Source organism: Hyperolius riggenbachi, chromosome 3 (assembly GCF_040937935.1).
Source record: "Hyperolius riggenbachi isolate aHypRig1 chromosome 3, aHypRig1.pri, whole genome shotgun sequence".
Lineage (NCBI taxonomy): Eukaryota > Metazoa > Chordata > Amphibia > Anura > Hyperoliidae > Hyperolius > Hyperolius riggenbachi.
The window spans coordinates 433,229,976-433,249,370 of NC_090648.1; the positions used below are offsets into that span (position 1 = coordinate 433,229,976).

General features: G+C 47.6%; 1 protein-coding gene across 1 annotated transcript in view; it reads left to right on the forward strand.

The window, feature by feature from the left end:
• The window catches only part of LOC137561642 (potassium voltage-gated channel subfamily KQT member 1-like), a 41,550-nt gene extending 27,202 nt beyond the window's left edge, over nt 1-14,348 (forward strand). The window contains exon 6 of the mRNA XM_068272953.1: nt 12,957-14,348. Within this exon, the coding sequence (XP_068129054.1) occupies nt 12,957-13,115 (159 nt within the window). The 3' untranslated portion in view covers nt 13,116-14,348. The remainder of the gene's footprint in view (nt 1-12,956) is intronic.
• The last annotated feature ends 5,047 nt before the right edge of the window (nt 14,349-19,395 follow it).

The window sequence follows — 19,395 nt, forward strand, 5'->3', positions numbered from 1 at the left end:
CTAACTGTTTAGCACTCCCATGCTAAACAGTTTGCACGGCTTTGTGAATCAAGCCCACTTTGAATTATGATTGGCCAATCACTAACCAATTTTACCAACTCCATGTACTATGAGGGTCAACAGATATTGAATACTATGAGCAGATTGCATAGCTACACTACATGAAGGTGATTGTGCTACATGGAGGTGGTCAAATTGGTCAATGTTTGGCCAATCATAATTGAAAGTGTGAACCAGACTATATTTTTACAGCGAGGCAGGGATCACACTTGAGTATTCAGAAAATGGTAACAGTTTTCCACAAATGATCAGGGCTGTGAAGTCGGCACAAAAATCATCTGACTCAGTTTATGAAACCTCCGACTCCAGGTACCCAAAATTGCCCCGATTCTGACTCCTCGATTTCGAGTCAATAGTTTAATTTTTACAAACGCTATGGATTTGGTTAAAAAATCATCCAACTCTGACTGACTCCTCAGTTTTTTGAAACCACCGACTTCAACTCCAGGTACCCAAAATTGCTCTGACTCCTCAACTCTGACTCAACAGCCCTACATGTAATGCTTTGCATTTTCTGCACACGTCAGCCAGCTGACTGTTGGTAGTAGGAATTGCACGCGGTGTGTGAAAAAAGCAACAAAGCCACTATTTATTGCCTGCTTGCAGAATATTGCCCGGTTCACATTAACGCTAAAACACGGTCTATTCCCGGGTCGGAAGGGAACAGATGTGAATGGATCCAATGTTAACCTATGGATACGTTCACATCCATCAGTTCAAATGGATCCGTTCCGCACGATCCGCTGAACGTACCCCAAGTTTCCTGCTGCAGCAATTTTTCCTGACCACTGAGCCCAATGGAACGAAAACAGACGTTAAAGCACTACATTGGGGGCAATGAGAAAACTGAACATTTCTTTCACTTTGGGGGGATGAGGGAAATGGAACGGAAGCAGTGGAAGGCAAATGGAGTGAAAATGGATCCCACCGACTGGTAATCACCAGTAATCACTGGTGATCTGTAATTAAGTGGTAAAACTGTTTGCTACTTCAACGCAAGTGTGAACCTAAGTGAACATTAACCATTTTCCATAAGAATTATTATATTCCCTAAGCTTCATTTTATTGCACAAAGGCCGGGTGCACACATGGCAGAAACGCTTGCGGAGCAGGAAAGGCTGCATTTTATGCAGCAATGTTAGTCTATGTGACGCAGAAGTACTAGCATTGATTTACAGTAAGCGTTCGCAGACGCTGGTAGTGTTGCATAATATGCAGGCTGGCTGCCAAATGCACATAATGAAAGTCTATGGTAACGCATATGCATTGTGTTTTCATGCGTTTTTCATAAAAAAGTAAAGATCTGTGATATGTTTCCGCTTCCTGTTGTCTTCCTAGTAATTTGCATAAAGTTAAACACATGCGTTTTCCATTAGTGAACCGCAAATGCATTAAAACGCATGCAAAACACATGTAAAACGCATCAGCGCGAAAAAAATGCAAAACGCACCAAAAGCACAATAAAACACAATACAAAAACGCAAACCCACGTTCCTAAAACGCTTCCTTTTCACGCTATGTCTGATGTGAACCCAGCCTCAACCAGAGATGCTCCTGCTTTGCCGTATACAACAATGCCTGCACATCACGTGTCTGCATGCCTGGTCTCTCGCACATGTGCAGTGGTCTAAATTTGGCGCTTAATTTGATGAAAGTCTCATGGCTTAGCTGTAATACATGCAAGCACACTCACAAAACACTTAGGCCCAGTGCACACTGGGCGGATCCGCCAGCCGCATCCGCCTGAAAATCCGCATGGCTAATGTATCTCTATGGGCTGGTGCACACCGGCGGTTTGAGGTTTTTAGCAAGCCGCAAACGTGCCTCTTGTGCCCCAGCCCATAGAGATACATTAGCCATGCGGATGCTGATGTGAATGCAGCCGGCGGATCGCATCAAGATCCGCCCGGTGTGCACTGGGACTAAACTCTGTCATCCGCACCCAAATCCGCTAGCGCTTTGTGGATCTGCTAGCGGTTTTTTTGTGCGCACTGGGCCTTACATCATTTTTGTCTCAGTTTTCAAGTTCCCACTAGTGCACCTGTAAATAAATACTACTAATGATTATAAAAATAACTATAAATAAAATAAATAATAATAATGATATATAATTAATGTGAAAATAATAAAGTACCAACATGTTCTGTAGCGCTGTACATAGTTTTGAAGCTCTTATGTAGCTACAGTATGCTCCCCATTATTTGTTTTGTACTCTGTACAATCAGGACATTCAGCAATACAAATCCAGACAATTCTGATGGGTGGTTTGGGACATCAACAGCACTTGTACGTGTTCCTATCATAAATTACCGGTGCATCAGGGCTGGAACAAGCTAGAGCGCTTTTTTGAGCGTTTAGGGAGCGCTTTAAATCGCTGGTGATTTCCCTAAACGCTCTGCCAATGCACATAAATGTAACAAATTCCACAGTAGCGATTGCAGTTAGCAAAATCGCAATCGCAGAACATGCAGCATTTTGGGAGCGTTTGCACTTCAGTGTAAAGTATTCCATTTTAAATTACTGCAAACTGTTTCAAAAATTAAAACAGTTTGAAAACACCAATCAGAATTAAAAATCGCAATCGCTGGCAAAATGATTAGACTTTTTAAAATCGCTACCAAAATTTATGGAAAACGCTCATGAAATCGCTTAGAAAACACTGCAATTTTTAGTGGGTTCCAGGCCTCAGGAGGAGATCCCTGCCCTTGCAAGCTTACAATCTAGAAGGTAGTGGGTTGGCAACATCAGGGAAGGAGACACAGGAGAGGCAGAAAGCCTCCAATGCTACATAGAGCAAATGATAGGCTTGTTTGTGCAGGTGTGTTTTGAGAGAACATTTGAAGATCTCCAGGAGAGGGGACGCTTGTGAGAAGTCCTGGATGCAGGAGTGTGAGGAAGTGACTAAGCTAGAGGACAAGAGGGCCTCCTGGGAGGAGAGAAGGTTTTGGGTGGGATGGCATTTGGGGTGGTATACCTATGAATATGCTGCCAGGAGATTTGGGCACAGGATAAAGCTTACCCTGCTCCTGCATAAATGTAAGCGTCGTTAATTACTGTTCCTCCTGCAGGTTGCCGTGGATGGTGGGGAATGATCTAATTCGGTTTACAGCAATTGCTGACGGCCGAATTACAGTGTTTTAAAAGTAATTTGAGTTTTAACTTTTGACGGCGCCTAAATTACTCACTCATTACGGCCTATGGAGGCGTCCGCTGCGCCCAAATCTCCTGCGCTATTTTAACAGCACTCATTGGGGTGTTGTGCCTTCATGCTCATCAATAAAACTATATATATATTATAGACAATCAATAAAACGTTATTATATACTATATATATAGACACACTCACATGAAGTATTGTTAAAAAGAATAACTGCAGAAAATTATGGTATTGAAAGGTTCGTAACTGATTTTTTTTTCTCATGGCTCCGCTGTGATACATGCATGCATAGCAACGATATTAAAGATTTAAAAAAAAAACGGATTTTATTTGTTTTTCAGGCTTTAAATTCACACATAAGCAGCATTAGATGTATATAGATTGTAATAAAGGTTTTTTTTAGCGAAGACGACTGGTAATACGTGCCATACATCTTTTTTTCTATAAATGAGTCTTTCGATAATTATGATGAAATGAGTGTACGGTAATAGTTGGCACTGGGGTCAGTTAGCCTGGCACACTGCAGACCCCCTGCCCCCCTTACATTACACTTACATTTTCCCAGGCCTGAATAATGTTATTCAGGTCAGTGCCCAGTGCCCCCCCCCCTCCCACTTTTGGCCTTTTGTTTCCCATTTGGCCAGATTAATTGAGAGTCTTGCTGGCCTAGTGAAGTAGAACGCAGGCTGATGTCTTGGCAGTGCCACGGCCCTGGCATGATCGGCTGGCTGGACTGGCTCAGTGCAAGCATTGTCTGTGCATCCTGGAATCAGCCAGACAGCCAGCAATACACAACCCCTCCGTTTACTCCACATAATGAGTGTCTCTAATTATCTGTGTGTCACTCAGCAACTTGTCCCCAAGTCACCCTCTGACAGGTGAACCCACAGCCCCTTTTCCATGGAGTCCTCGGGTGCCCCCATCATCCAGAGCACAGGCCCGTCCTCTCTGCACTCCTCTGCAGCAGATAAATAGACTCTGGTCCCTGTAAATGACCCAGACTCTGTCCTTTCCAAATAACTGATATATGAAAGCCCACAATCCAGGGAAAGAAGTTATTATTGTATTTGGATAGTGTGGAATGCTTCTGTTATCATTATGCTGTTATATATAGCAAGAAGACATCAGACAATTCACATCACTTATTGTCCCTCAGAGTCTGATGACCCTTACACAAACTAGGGACAGGTTTGGAGGGAAAGCTGATTCATCTATTAATTTGTATCTGGGGTATGGGGGGAAACTCATGCAAACATGGGGAGAACTACAGTGACCAGATGTCCCACTTTACCCTGGACACGTCCCAGATTCAGGGTCACATGTCCCGGGCTGCAATTTGTCTTGAGAAAAGTCCCGGGTTAATCCCTGGATGACCCGGCTGCAGCACTCTGGACACTTACCCTGCCTCTGATTTGCCTCCCAGTCTGCCTCCTATCCGCCCGCTTTGGTAACAGTAACATGGCCAGTGTGGTGCAGCATACACATTCCCCACCCAGCAGGGCCAAGCGTGCTGCTATGCATGTGACTTCACTGACGATGTCAGACACAGAGCTGCAGCAGCCCAGCAAGACCAGGATCAAATTGACACGTTACGAAGGTACAGTTGGTAGGACTCCCAGTGTCACCCTCCCTGGCTCCCAGTGTCACCTTCCCCAGCTCCCAGTGTCACCTTCACCGGCTCCCAGTGTCACCCTCCCTGGCTCCCAGTTAGTGTTGGGCGAACATCTAGATGTTCGGGTTCGGGCCGAACAGGCCGAACATGGCCGCGATGTTCGGGTGTTCGACCCGAAGTCCGAACATAATGGAAGTCAATGGGGACCCGAACTTTTGTGCTTTGTAAAGCCTCCTTACATGCTACATACCCCAAATTTACAGGGTATGTGCACCTTGGGAGTGGGTACAAGAGGAAAAAAAATTAGCAAAAAGAGCTTATAGTTTTTGAGAAAATCGATTTTAAAGTTTCAAAGGGAAAACTGTCTTTTAAATGCGGGAAATGTATGTTTTCTTTGCACAGGTAACAGGCTTTTTGTCGGCATGCAGTCATAAATGTAATACATATAAGAGGTTCCAGGAAAAGGGACCGGTAACGCTAACCCAGCAGCAGCACACGTGATGGAACAGGAGGAGGGTGGCGCAGGAGGAGAAGGCCATGCTTTGTGAGACACAACAACCCAGGCCTTGCATGAGGACAAGAAGCGTGCGGATAGCATGCTTTGTACCGCCATGCAGTCATAAATGTAATAAAGATAAGTGGTTCAATAAACAGGGACCGGCAACGCTAACCCAGCAGCAGCAGCAGCACACGTGATGGAACAGGAGCAGGCGCAGGAGGAGAAGGCCATGCTTTTTGAGACACAACAACCCAGGCCTTGCATGAGGACAAAAAGCGTGCGGATATAGCAGCAATGCTTTTTGCCGCCATGCAGTCATAAATGTAATACAGATGAGAGGTTCAATAAACAGGGACCGGAAACGCTACACCATCCCAGATGTTCATTGGTCATGTTACTTGGTTGGGGTCCTGGAGTGTTGCGTAGTCATTTCCAATCCAGGATTGATTCATTTTAATTTGAGTCAGACGGTCTGCATTTTCTGTGGAGAGGCGGATACGCCGATCTGTGACGATGCCTCCGGCAGCACTGAAACAGCGTTCCGACATAACGCTGGCTGCCGGGCAAGCCAGCACCTCTATTGCGTACATTGCCAGTTCGTGCCAGGTGTCTAGCTTCGATACCCAATAGTTGAAGAGTGCGGATGGATTGTTCGACACAGCTACGTCATCTGACATGTAGTCCTTGACCATCTTCTCCAGGCGATCGGTGTTGGAGGTGGATCTGCACGCTTGCTGTTCAGTGGGCTGCTGCTGCATGGGTGTCAGAAAATTTTCCCACTCCAAGGACACTGCCGATACCATTCCCTTTTGGGCACTAGCTGCGGCTTGCGTTGTTTGCTGCCCTCCTGGTCGTCCTGGGTTTGCGGAAGTCAGTCTGTCGGCGTACAACTGGCTAGAGGAGGGGGAGGATGTCAATCTCCTCTCTAAAGTCTCCACAAGGGCCTGCTGGTATTCTTCCATTTTGACCTGTCTGACTCTTTCTTCAAGCAGTTTTGGAACATTGTGTTTGTACCGTGGATCCAGAAGGGTATAAACCCAGTAATTGGTGTTGTCCAGAATGCGCACAATGCGTGGGTCGCGTTCAATGCAGTCTAGCATGAATTGAGCCATGTGTGCCAGAGTCCTACCAGAATCCTCATCATCCTCTTGTGAGCGTTGTGATAGTTGTTGTGATGCATCATAGTCGTCACCTTCCTCCTGGTCTGCTTCTGCTGACCATTCGCGCTGAATTGTGGAAGTCCAACGTGCACCGCTCTGGCCCTCGTCAGTGGTGGCATGAAATTCCTGCTCCAAATCCAGCTGTTCCTCCTCCTCTTCTTCGTCATAGCTGCTGGGGCCAGCGTTCCCTGAGGCGGATGGCCTGATGTTGGTACCATCACGCTGATCGTTTTCTCCTTCAGATTCCCCCAGTTGCATCATGACAGCTGTTTCCTTGATTTTCAACATTGACCTCTTCAGTAAACACAGCAGTGGTATGGTAATGCTGACTGAAGAGTTGTCACTGCTCACAAGCAACGTGGATTGCTCAAAATTTTGGAGGACTTGGCAGAGGTCCAACATGTTGGCCCAATCGGATCCACAGAAGCTTGGCAGCTGTCCGGATGCGCCTCGGTACTGCGCCGTCATGTACTGGACCACTGCACTCTTCTGCTCACAAAAGCGTGCTAGCATGTGCAGCGTAGAATTCCAGCGCGTAGGGACATCACACAGCAAGCGATGGTGGGGGAGATTGAAGCGCTCCTGCATCTTGGCGAGTGCCCCCGAAGCAGTACTGGAATTTCTACAATGTTTGGCCACTCGACGCACCTTCAACAGAAGATCGGCCACGCCTGGGTATGTCCTCAGGAACCGCTGAACTACTAGGTTCATCACGTGCGCCAGGCAAGGGATGTGTGTCAGCTTAGCCAACCTTAAAGCGCGAATGAGATTACTCCCATTATCACACACAACCATGCCCGGTTTCAGGTCCAGCGGTGCCAGCCACAAATCCGTCTGTTCCTTTATTCCCTTCCAAATTTCCTCCCCTGTGTGCTGCTTATCCCCAAGGCAGATCAGCTTCAGCAACGCTTGCTGACGCATGCCAACAGCTGTGCTGCACTGCTTCCACGATCCTACTGCTGCTGGGTTAGCGTTTCCGGATGAGGTACAGCTTTGAGATGCGTTGGAGGAGAAGGAGTCAGAGAGGTAGGTGCTGCTGTTGTTATCCAGTGGGAGGGACGGCGGTGCAGCTGTTTGCGGCGTGGGCAACACCCGCGCCGTAGCAGGTGAGGAATCGCTGCCAGGCTCCACAAGGTTCACCCAGTGCGCGGTAAGGGAGATGTATCGACCCTGGCCGAACGCACTCGTCCAAGTGTCAGTGGTGAGGTGAACCTTGCAGGCAACGGCATTCTTCAAGCTTCGGGTTATTTTGCTGACCACGTGCTCATGCAACTCAGGCACTGCAGAGCGCGCAAAGTGGTAGCGGCTGGGAACCACGTAACGTGGGATGGCCACTGACATCATGCCCTTGAAGCTGTTTGTCTCCACCACTCGATATGGCAGCATTTCGCAGGCCAGAAGCTTGGCTATGCTGGCTGTTACTGCCACGGCCCGGGGGTCATTTGCTGGCAATTTCCTCTTGCGCTCAAACATCTCCGACACAGACAACTGAACCGTAGCGCTGCACACGGAAGGGCTGTTGGTTGTTGTGTTTGATGAACACTGGGAGACCTCAAGAGCACTACTCCGGAAAGTGACAGTGTCAGCGTCGTCTGATGTTTGTGAATGTTGTGAACCACGCAATGGCTGGGCTACTGCTGCTGCTGAGGCGGGTCTGGTGGTGAGTCTGGTGAACCCAAGGGAGGCAGTGTTGCTGGTACCCTGTCCTGCCGCGTTTGCCCACAGAGTGGGATGTTTGGATAGCATGTGGCGGCTCATGCTGGTGGTGGAGAGGTTGTTAATACTTTTCCCCCTGCTCAGGCGGGTCTTGCACACCTTGCAAATCGCCATGGTAACATCCTCAGTGCAGTCTTCAAAGAAAGCCCAGACTTTGGAGCACCTGCCTCCTTGCTGGCGATTTCTGTTTGCTCCTCTTTTGCCTCTCACTTGAACTTCCACGCTTGTGGTGCCTGAAATTGCGCGCCGCCTACCTTGTGGCACAAGGCGAACTCGTGCAGCAGTGGGTTCTTCAACAGACTCATCTGTGCTGCTGCTACGACGGCGATGTTCTCGTTCACAAACAAAATCTGGGTCTATGTCCACATTGTCCATACCCTCCTCTTCCATCTCCTCAAACTCGTCATATGTCATTGTGGGGGGCCGCCGCCGTGGAGTAGAGCTCCCCAGAACAACCTCTGCGCAGCTCACTCCAACGTCGTCTTCCAGATCTTGTCGGCCGACCTCCTGCAATTGCAACCCCTCCTGCCCAACTTGCTCTGGGATTTGGGTTTCCGAGTCCTCCTCGGACTCGCCTTGTATTTCAGTGCGCGGTGCATTTCCCACAGTTAATGGTTGTGAAACCGGGCACAACATTTCTGGCTGTTCCTCCATTGACCTTTGAAAGGTGGAAGTTTGTTGGGCTGGGAATAGCTCCTGCGAATACCCCATTGTGTCCTGAGGTAATTCATCGGACTGGTTATCTGGCAGTTGTGTGCGTGGTGTCGCTGCCGGTTGTGTCAGCTTTGTGCCCACTGGCTCCTTGTAACTGGCTGAGGACTCGGACCTCGTGCGTGATGTGCTGGTGCTGCTTAACCCACTGCTGGACGCTTGAGAGGTCATCCAAGTAATTATCTGGTCCTGTTCTTTTGGATTTGTGAGGGTTGTTGTCCTGGACAACATGGGCGGTATTGAGTGGGTTTTCTTGGGTGCTCCCCTCTGGCCTGTACGTGAACCGTCAGGGGAAACACCTCTTCCCTTGCCCCTTCCTCTTTCACCGGATTTTTTCCTCATTTCACTTATCCTTACAGTACACGCTGACTGGCAGCAGTACAGTGGCAGTACAGAAATGCTATACAGTACCACTATTCCCAGCAGCGACACAGAGCACAATGCTATACAGTGGCGGGTGAGCGGTGTACCACTATTCCCAGCAGCGACACAGAGCACAATGCTATACAGTGGCAGGTGAGCGGTGTACTACTGTTCCCAGGCCCAGCAGACACAGAGTGGAAGTAAACACAATGCTATATAGTCTGGCTGAGCGGTGTACACAGAGTGGCAGTACACACAATGCTATATAGTCTGGCTGAGCGGTGTACACAGAGTGGCAGTACACAATGCTATATAGTCTGGCTGAGCCGTGTACACAGAGTGTCAGTAAACAATGCTATATATAGCGTGGCTGAGCGAGGTACACAGTGGCAGTACACACAATGCTATATAGTCTGGCTGAGAGGTGTACACACAGTGTCAGTAAACAATGGTATATAGTCTGGCTGAGCGGTGTACACAGAGTGTCAGTAAACAATGGTATATAGTCTGGCTGAGCGGTGTACACAGAGTGGCAGTACACACAATGCTATATAGTCTGGCTGAGCGGTGTACACAGAGTGGCAGTACACACAATGATATATAGTCTGGCTGAGCCGTGTACACAGAGTGGCAGTACACACAATGCTATATAGTCTGGCTGAGCGGTGTACACAGAGTGTCAGTAAACAATGCTATATATAGCGTGGCTGAACGAGGTACACAGTGGCAGTACACACAATGCTATATAGTCAGGCTGAGCCGTGTACACAGAGTGTCAGTAAACAATGGTATATAGTCTGGCTGAGCGGTGTACACAGAGTGGCAGTAAACAATGGTATATAGTCTGGCTGAGCGGTGTACACAGAGTGGCAGTAAACACAATGCTATATATAGCGTGGCTGAGCGAGGTGCACAGTGGCAGTACACACAATGCTATATAGTCTGGCTTAGCGGTGTACACAGAGTGTCAGTAAACAATGCTATATATAGCGTGGCTGAGCGAGGTACACAGTGGCAGTACACACAATGCTATATAGTCAGGCTGAGCCGTGTACACAGAGTGTCAGTAAACAATGGTATATAGTCTGGCTGAGCGGTGTACACAGAGTGTCAGTAAACAATGGTATATAGTCTGGCTGAGCGGTGTACACAGAGTGGCAGTAAACACAATGCTATATATAGCGTGGCTGAGCGAGGTGCACAGTGGCAGTACACACAATGCTATATAGTCAGGCTGAGCCGTGTACACAGAGTGTCAGTAAACAATGGTATATAGTCTGGCTGAGCGGTGTACACAGAGTGTCAGTAAACAATGGTATATAGTCTGGCTGAGCGGTGTACACAGAGTGGCAGTAAACACAATGCTATATATAGCGTGGCTGAGCGAGGTGCACAGTGACAGTACACACAATGCTATATAGTCAGGCTAAGCCGTGTACACAGAGTGGCTGTAAACACAATGCTATATATAGCGTGGCTGAGCGAGGTGCACAGTGGCAGTACACACAATGCTATATAGTCAGGCTGAGCCGTGTACACAGAGTGTCAGTAAACAATGGTATATAGTCTGGCTGAGCGGTGTACACAGAGTGTCAGTAAACAATGGTATATAGTCTGGCTGAGCGGTGTACACAGAGTGGCAGTAAACACAATGCTATTTATAGCGTGGCTGAGCGAGGTGCACAGTGGCAGTACACACAATGCTATATAGTCAGGCTAAGCCGTGTACACAGAGTGTCAGAAAACACAATGCTATATATAGCGTGGCTGAGCGAGGTGCACAGTGGCAGTACACACAATGCTATATAGCCAGGCTAAGCCGTGTACACAGAGTGTCAGAAAACACAATGCTATATATAGCGTGGCTGAGCGAGGTACACAGTGGCAGTAAACAATGCTATATATATATAGTGTGGCTGAGCGAGCGGTGTACTACTGTTCCCAGCAGCGACACACAATGACTGGGGGGGACCCTGGCTAGCGTGGCTGGAGAGCGAACTACCCTGCCTGCCTACCCAAAGCTAAACCCACAGAGAAATGGCGGAGATATGACGTGGTTCGGGTATTTATTTACCCGAACCACGTGACCGTTCGGCCAATCAGAGCGCGTTCGGGCCCGAACCACGTGACCCGTTCGGCCAATCACAGCGCTAGCCGAACGTTCGGGGAACGTTCGGCCATGCGCTCTTAGTTTGGCCATGTGGCCGAAGGGTTTGGCCGAGCACCGTCAGGTGTTCGGCCGAACTCGAACATCACCCGAACAGGGTGATGTTCTGCAGAACCCGAACAGTGGCGAACACTGTTCGCCCAACACTACTCCCAGTATCATCCAGCGATGTGCAAGTTCACACGTGTTATGGAGGTACAGTTGGTGGGGCTCCCAGTGTCACCCTCTCCGGCTGCCAGTGTCACCCTCCCCGGCTCCCAGTGTCAGCCTCCCCAACTCCTAGTGTCACCCTCTCCGGTTCCCAGTGTGTCCCAGTGTCACCCTCCCTGGCTCCCAGTGTCACCCTCCCTGGCTTCCAGTGTCAACCTCCCCGGTTCCCAGTGTCACTCTCCCTGGTTCCCAATGTCACCCAGTCAAGACATTGTATGTGTGTTTCAGGTAGTTTTCTAAGCTTAAAGAGAATCTGTATTGTTAAAATCGCTCAAAAGTAAACATACCAGTGCGTTAGGGGACATCTCCTATTACCCTCTGTCACAATTTCGCCGCTCCTCGCCGCATTAAAAGTCGTTAAAAACAGTTTTTAAAAGTTTGTTTGTAAACAAACAAAATGGCCACCAAAACAGGAAGTAGGTTGATGTACAGTATGTCCACACATAGAAAATACATTCATACACAAGCAGGCTGTATACACCCTTCCTTTTGAATCTCAAGAGATCGTTTGTGTGTTTCTTTCCCCCATGCACTGAAGTTTCAGGCTGCTCTTTTCTTCCTGCAAACAGCTTTGCCCTTGTCTGTAATTCTTCAGTATGTGAAAGCCCAGCCAGCTCAGAGGACGATTTATCCAGCTGATTAGAGCAGCTTCTCTCTTCTCTCTTATCTAAATAATACACAGGCAGTGTGCATAGAGGGGCCAGGAAGGGTGAGTTCATAGCAGAACTACAACACTGAAGAACTTGGCAGCCTTCCAGACACAGGCCGACAAGTCTGACAGGGGAAAGATACATTGATTTATTACAGAGACTGTCATAGTAGAAAGTGCTGCAGTAAGCCAGAACACATTAGAATAGCTTTTGGAACATGTAGGATGATAAAAAACAGGATGCAATTTTTGTTACGGAGTCTCTTTAAATACTCTTGCTGTTATCTGTGTCTACATCAGGAAGTTGACCCCTCACTTTCTGCTCCACGAGAGTTGGCCCCCACAAAGCCTGAGGTGAACTCCAAAATGTATATGTTTGTCACCCAAACAGCAGTTAGAAGTAGATTTCTAATGGGAACAAACCTGTTCTTGTGGCCGCTTTCCAAAGTGGGACTTTTCCATTCTTTGAAAGTATTTCCTCTAACTTCCTCTTGGGCTCCTGTACAGGAACTGGGTAGAACAGTAGCTCTAACCCTGATACATTATATACAGAAAATTAGAAACAGTTTTACATTGTTTAATTTGTGGTGAACATTTTGTTTGCCAGTGATTTTTGCATTAACATGGCGGTTATATGTCCCTTTTCCTGTAGGTAACCCAGATGGACTACAAGCTAGATGAAATTCTGCGAGTCTTCCGTGCTAAATTGGTGCCAGAGGAGGAACAGCTGCTTCCCTCTGTGCCAGCGTCCCCAGGCCCACACAGATTACTGCACCCGTCTCACAGCTCGCCCATGCCTAGCCGTCGATAGGACCAAAGTTCAGTGCTCAAAGCACTTCCGAGGGCAAATGAGAACCTGGTTCCACCTGAACCAGGAGAAGGAGCTACACCTCGGCTAAGAGAGAAGTGCTCTGTGACAGACACTCCAAAGCTCCAGTAGAAAACCCAACTTACTTCTTCAGAGGTACCAGCAGAGATGTTACATAGTTCTCCAGGAATAGCACCAAGGCTGAACAAGGCTTGTACTGAAAACATACCCTCTACAGAGATAAGAGATCTCTACAAGAGTTACCTAATAACTATGCAAGGCCTTCTAGAGTATTGCTTTCCAAGATGCCATAGATGTCTATTACAGGCACCTCTAGTGTCACCAAGGATTGCAGGAGTAGTACTCTCCAGGATGTCACAGATCTCGATCGCAAGGATCTTTAGCCTGCAAAAGGTCTATTTCAGAAATATCCACCTGGGTGGCCAGAGATTTCCACATGGAGCACCAAGAGGTTACATGAGGCCAGTATTAGCTGAATCCATTAGATGTGCAGGAAGTATCAGCAGAAGTCACTTCCTTTCCATTAGGCCGGAATCAGGGAACTCATCAGAAATGTCAGAGATCTCCACAGATGATACCTAAGAAGCCAACAAGGCCTATTTTCAGAGTATCCACCAGAGATGCCACAGAAGTGGAATCTTTTTACACCAACTTCAGAGTGCCCACCAGAGATGGCACAAAGCTCTCCTAGGAGAACCTCAAGGCTTCACAAAACCTGACTAAAAATACCCATTTTTTACCCACTACACAAATAACCTTCTCGTTAAAAAATGGAGCATTCCTACAATTAGGTCACATATCTTGGGTGTCACAATTGTCAATTTACACAAGTGGTACTTCTATACCTCGGAACTTCGCACAACAAAACACTTTGGGCCTCAAGCCCAGGTTCACAGCCACATGAATTGTGTTTGAACGAGTGATCTATGGCAATAGTAATACTGACGTTGCTGGAAACAAAATATGACTGTATGAGATGTGATTATTCTAGTAGCCATGAGATTAAACATAGGACTTGTGTAACATGGAATGACGTGACACAGGAACGATCCTGCGCAGCAGCATTCGCCTTTTTATCAGATTATTGAGCACAGTTGCCTTACGCACACCTCAGGAGACGTTTGCCCCGTACATTTTGTCCTGTACTGGTTAATGCACCAGGACTCAACACTTATGTCTTGTTGTCCCTGCATGTGAATAAAAAAGACTATTTTCTGTGTGGCCCATTGCACCTTCATTACTAATAAAAGATCAGAGTAAAGCGGTACTGTTGTCCCCATCTGTCTGCAGACATGGTGAATCTACAACAGATAATCTACAACACAGGCCGAATGTGGCCCTCCTCACCTCCCATGTGGCCCTCTAGAGCTTCTAAAGTGCATGATTGTAAGCAGTAAAAAAATGACAGCCAGTTTTAGACAGGGTGCAGCAACAACCTACGGACCAAATTAGCATGAGGCCCCCTCCTGAGATCCACAACTCCTACCCCGTCCCCCGCGAGACAGACAAAACACGCACACCTTTTCACTCAACACCCTCTCTCCCCACATTGCAGAGAAGTGTAATGTTTGCCTGCTCCAGCGATGTGTCTTGTCTCTTCTGGCAGTCACACGCTCAGGCTAGAAACCCACTAGGAGAGCTTTTCTGAGCGCTTTGTGATTTGAAAAGCTCTAGCTAATGTAATGCTATGGGTGTGATCCCACTTGAGTGATGTGATTTTCTAAAAATCCCCCATAGCATTGCATTACCAAGAGCTTTTTGAAATCACTCACGCTTAAAAAGCGCTCCGAGTGGGTTTCTGGCCTAGTGCTTGTATATCTGCTTTCTGGTCATGTGACCTGCATCCAGAGGTATGCAGCATAGAGCAGGTGGCTGCCAGGAAAATCAGAGGAGACCTGAAGCAGCACTGGAGCAGGCAAATATTAAACTTAATAACAATATGGCCCGCAACTGAGACCATGTTTTAGATTTTGGCACCTTGAGTGAGTTTGACACCCCTGAGCTACAGGAATACAACGTACAGTGAACCTGAAGTCTGAAGGAAAGCTAGAGAGTTATGAGACATTATAACACAGTTCTGATGGGGTTCTGGGCCTAGCGTCCCACGCTATGTGTACATGCCACACGTCCTCTGCATCCGCTACACCAATCCCGAGGGCAAGCACAGTGCAATGTGGAGTGACCAGCCGGATGCAGGGTCACATGATAGGAGGGGGCGGGGCCACCATAGACATTTCATTAACAAACAATAAAATAGTTTAATTTGACAGAGAATGTACTCAAACCTGAGATTATCCATACCAAAGATGTCACCTTAAATTCTGCTAATATTGCTTATAATGGCAGAAGGAAAAACGTGCCATTACGGTATTCCCCTGATTATTAATGACTGCCAGGGGCATAACTACAAATCATGGGGCCCCCCAATGTTCCCACTTCTTACCTTGCCAACCCCTTGTGACCCTCACAGTCTGGGCCCCATCTTGCAAGGGTCATATAACTCATATAACAAGTGTCGTTTTTAAAATCTTCACACCATAACCAATGCAGCCTCAAAAACACCTGATCTGAAGGATGAGCCCTTTTATCGGAGGGAGTGAAGTAGTAGTTGTGGCCCCCGTACAGCTCTGGGCCCTCCTGAGGTCACATGGGCTGCTCCCCTGTAGTTACGCCCCTGATTACCGCCGCCCACTAGCTTCTCAACAACAGAACAAAGGAGAGCTGACACTGCTTATTCCACAAACACAACCTCTTAGAAAATGGGGAAAAAAGTAATCAGCTGAAAGCTGGTTGAGTGCATAACACTAGTGAGACAGGTGCTCCGGGCTGGATTTACCATAAGGCACTGTAGTCACATGCCTACAGGCGCCTGTTGTTGAAAAGGTGGCTCGCTTCCCTCTCCGAGTGTCTCCTTCCCTATGCAGAGTCCTGAGTAGAGCATAACTGAGAGGTCACTCACTCTGCTCTTGGCATTCCACTGACGAGATATCCCTTCAGTTGGGGGCACCTCTAGCCACTTAGCATTAGGTAGCCAGAGGAACCTTCTGTATTAAGGGACACCTGTAACTACCTATGACGGGCAAGGGAACTAAAGAAAAAGTGACAGCTGGACCAGCCAGCACACTTGTGGTGTGGTTTGGTAGGGGTTTGTAGGCTCATGCAAGGCAAAGTGTAGGGTGCCAGGACATCTGTGCTTATAGGCTCCTGGCCTGCAGGTGATATTTAAAGTCTAGGTTCACATGAGCCAAAACAGAGACCAGAGGATAAACATTTTTATCATTCATCCATTGCCTTCACTGCAGTAGTGGAATGCAAAGCCCTGTCCTGTACAACTTATCTGGACACTGCAAGGAAAATGGACATATATTCTATGGTCTTCCTTGCTGTCCAACACATACCAAAACAGAAGTGTCCAATATGATAGGGCTAGACAATACACACTATGACAGATTGACAATCTAGATGGTCACAGGCACAGCATAACATTCACCCAACATATTTTGGAGAGGAGTTGAGTCCCAGTTTGTACTGAATTATGCGCCTTAGCATTGCAGTTTCTAGTTTAAGTAGCTTTCAGGGTGATTAAACCCCCCTTTCCTTGGGCACGCTATTGAGATGAGGTAGCCTGAATTGTCCCCCAATGGTTAATAGGCAGAGGTACCCCAGTATAGGTGGCCAGATGTGATCCCCAGAGCAGGTAGCGATAGAAAGCCCCTACAGTATAGGTAGTCACATATGACCCCCTTCCCCAGTGCAGGTAGCCAGAGAGCACTAGCACCACCCACCGTAGGTAAGCAGAGGAGCCCCCAGTTAAGTAGCCCAAGAGGACTACCCCCCACCCCTTCCAAATTTGCCCATATGGTCCCCTGTGTACTCTGTATGGGTGCGTTTATCCTTCCTGCACCACTTCACCTGCATAACAAACATTACCATAGCAATGCTTATGTTAATCATGTGTGTGGGTCAAGCTAGTAATGCAATGCGGGTACACTTCTGGCGGTAGTAACTAATATTGCCGTGTGTTGTCAGCAGTTAGTACATCAACCCCCTAGTGCGGTTATTCCCCAGCAAGCAACCATATTATACCATGTGTGTGGCCACAGCTGTGCTAAGGGATAACTCAATGCAACAGCCAGCTCTCTACTACATGTGCCAAGCACTGGCAAGTGCCAGGCCAGAGTATGTGAGACACTGACAGGCGGTGGATTCACCATGTTCAGCAGGGTCAGAATTCAGGAAAGGCCCTAAGTCTCTGTGTCAGTGCTTTTTTGCACTGCCCATGTGCAGGGACAGACGCAGAGACACTGCGGAGAGCCGGAGGAGGACGGGGCCAGAAGGGGCGGTCGTGAGTGTGCGGGCGGGTGCGCATGCATGCGCGTGGCGGTATTAGTGACAGACCTAGCCCGTTTTTAAATGGGCTAAGTCACTAGTGATGAATAAACTCACAGTGAGATGGGGTGGGTAAAAGTGAGATGTGTAACAAGTAAAGTTTAGTAAAACTTAGAAAAAGAATCATCATACCTGGAATGGGATGGAGGACACACTCTGATTAGTGCACAGGAACAGTGCAACCAGGGGAGGACTGGGACCTTTTGGCCTAGGGGGAAAACACAAACTAGAGGCTCGTGTTCATGGTAGCCTCAGCATAAATGGTGTCACACATGCGCCCCACTTGCTGTATGCCGCTAGTCACATGGGGCGCCCATGCGGAAATACAGCAAGGACACTTACAGGACAGCGTGACAGGTAAAATATAACTGCACAAGCATCGGGTGTCACATAGTACATTTGGAGAGACGACAGCCAGGGGTTTCGGCCGTGTTCGTTGTTCGTGATTATCGCACTCTGTTACCGATGTGCACCGGATTAACCACATCAGCCTGAGATTTCCCAGCATCTCAGACTCTACCAATTTCCACTCCAAAACAAAAAGTTGTTGATTAGTTAGGCAAGCTTGTGGCAGCACTGATTTTCATCCAAGTCGATAGTAATTATCAAAACAGTTGGTTGATCACCGAGTCGACAGATGTATGGCCACCTTAATTCCCCAAGGCCCTCCCCCCACACACACACACACACACACACACACTTATATCCAAAGAGGGAATGTCCCTTCAAAAGAGGGACAGTTGGGAGCAATGATGGTGAGAGAGCAGGCAGAGTTCTTTTTATTCCCACTGACCCTCCAGGCAAGGCTTTGCTCTGCATCATGCCATGTATATTTACTAACTTTCCCGCCCTCTAATTGCTAATTGGGCTTTTATTTCCCTCAGCCAGCCTAGTGGTTCACCTTATACAAAAACCAAAATGCAGCAGGCCCTGCACCAGCCCTAAATCATTAAATGAGAGGCAGCCTGGGGGGAAATCTCCCCCCTTCCCCCCTGGCCAGTCCTCCCCTGAGTGCAACTAAGAAAAGCTTCCCAACAACCAAGAAAGTATAACTGGTTCCCCCTTCAAAAGGAAGGTGCAGTAGCTATGTTGGGGGAACTGTATGATCCTGCTCACTACTGTTGTCCTTTAAGCTTTCCACCGGTGGGTCCTGTCAGAGCAGCATACATCAAGCATGTGGTGGGTTTACCGGACAATGTACATATTTACAATGGAAGGGAAGCACACTTTCATTGTACTGTATGCTTCGCAATATGGTCACACCGCTATCTAACGCCCGACTTTTCAACGTCGGACGCTAAGGCTAGGTTCACAGTGGTGTGTTGCATAACGCATCCGCTTTAATGAGTGTAAACTGCAATAGAGACTGTACATTAAAGCCTGCATGCAGGAAATTAGAATAACGTGATCAGTTACAACGCAGTACTGTGAACAGGCCCATAAAACTATATGGGCAGTCAATTGACATGCAGAATTAATCTGCAATAGAACTGATGCACCGTGAACATGACCTTAATCTTTTGGAACTAGAACTAGCAGAATGTATTGTAGCAGGCTAAAAGAAAACATAAAGCATTCCTTCTGAGGAAACTATGCCAAGTCAATGTTTGCCTTATGAAAAAAAATTATAATAATCATTATCTCTGCTGATCCCTTTCGGCAGTTAGATGATTTATAGCTAACAAGGGACTGATTGTAGCTTTACACCAAGAGTTCAAGCTGAAGAGCACAAACTTTCTTCCAGTCCACCTTAACTTCTGTTCCCGCCCTTCTTCCTCTCAGCCTATGTCTAAAAACCCCACCCCTAGCCCCTGACAGGACTGGTTCCTCCTCCTGTCTGTCAAGCATCTGCAAAAAAAAAAGAAGAAGAAGG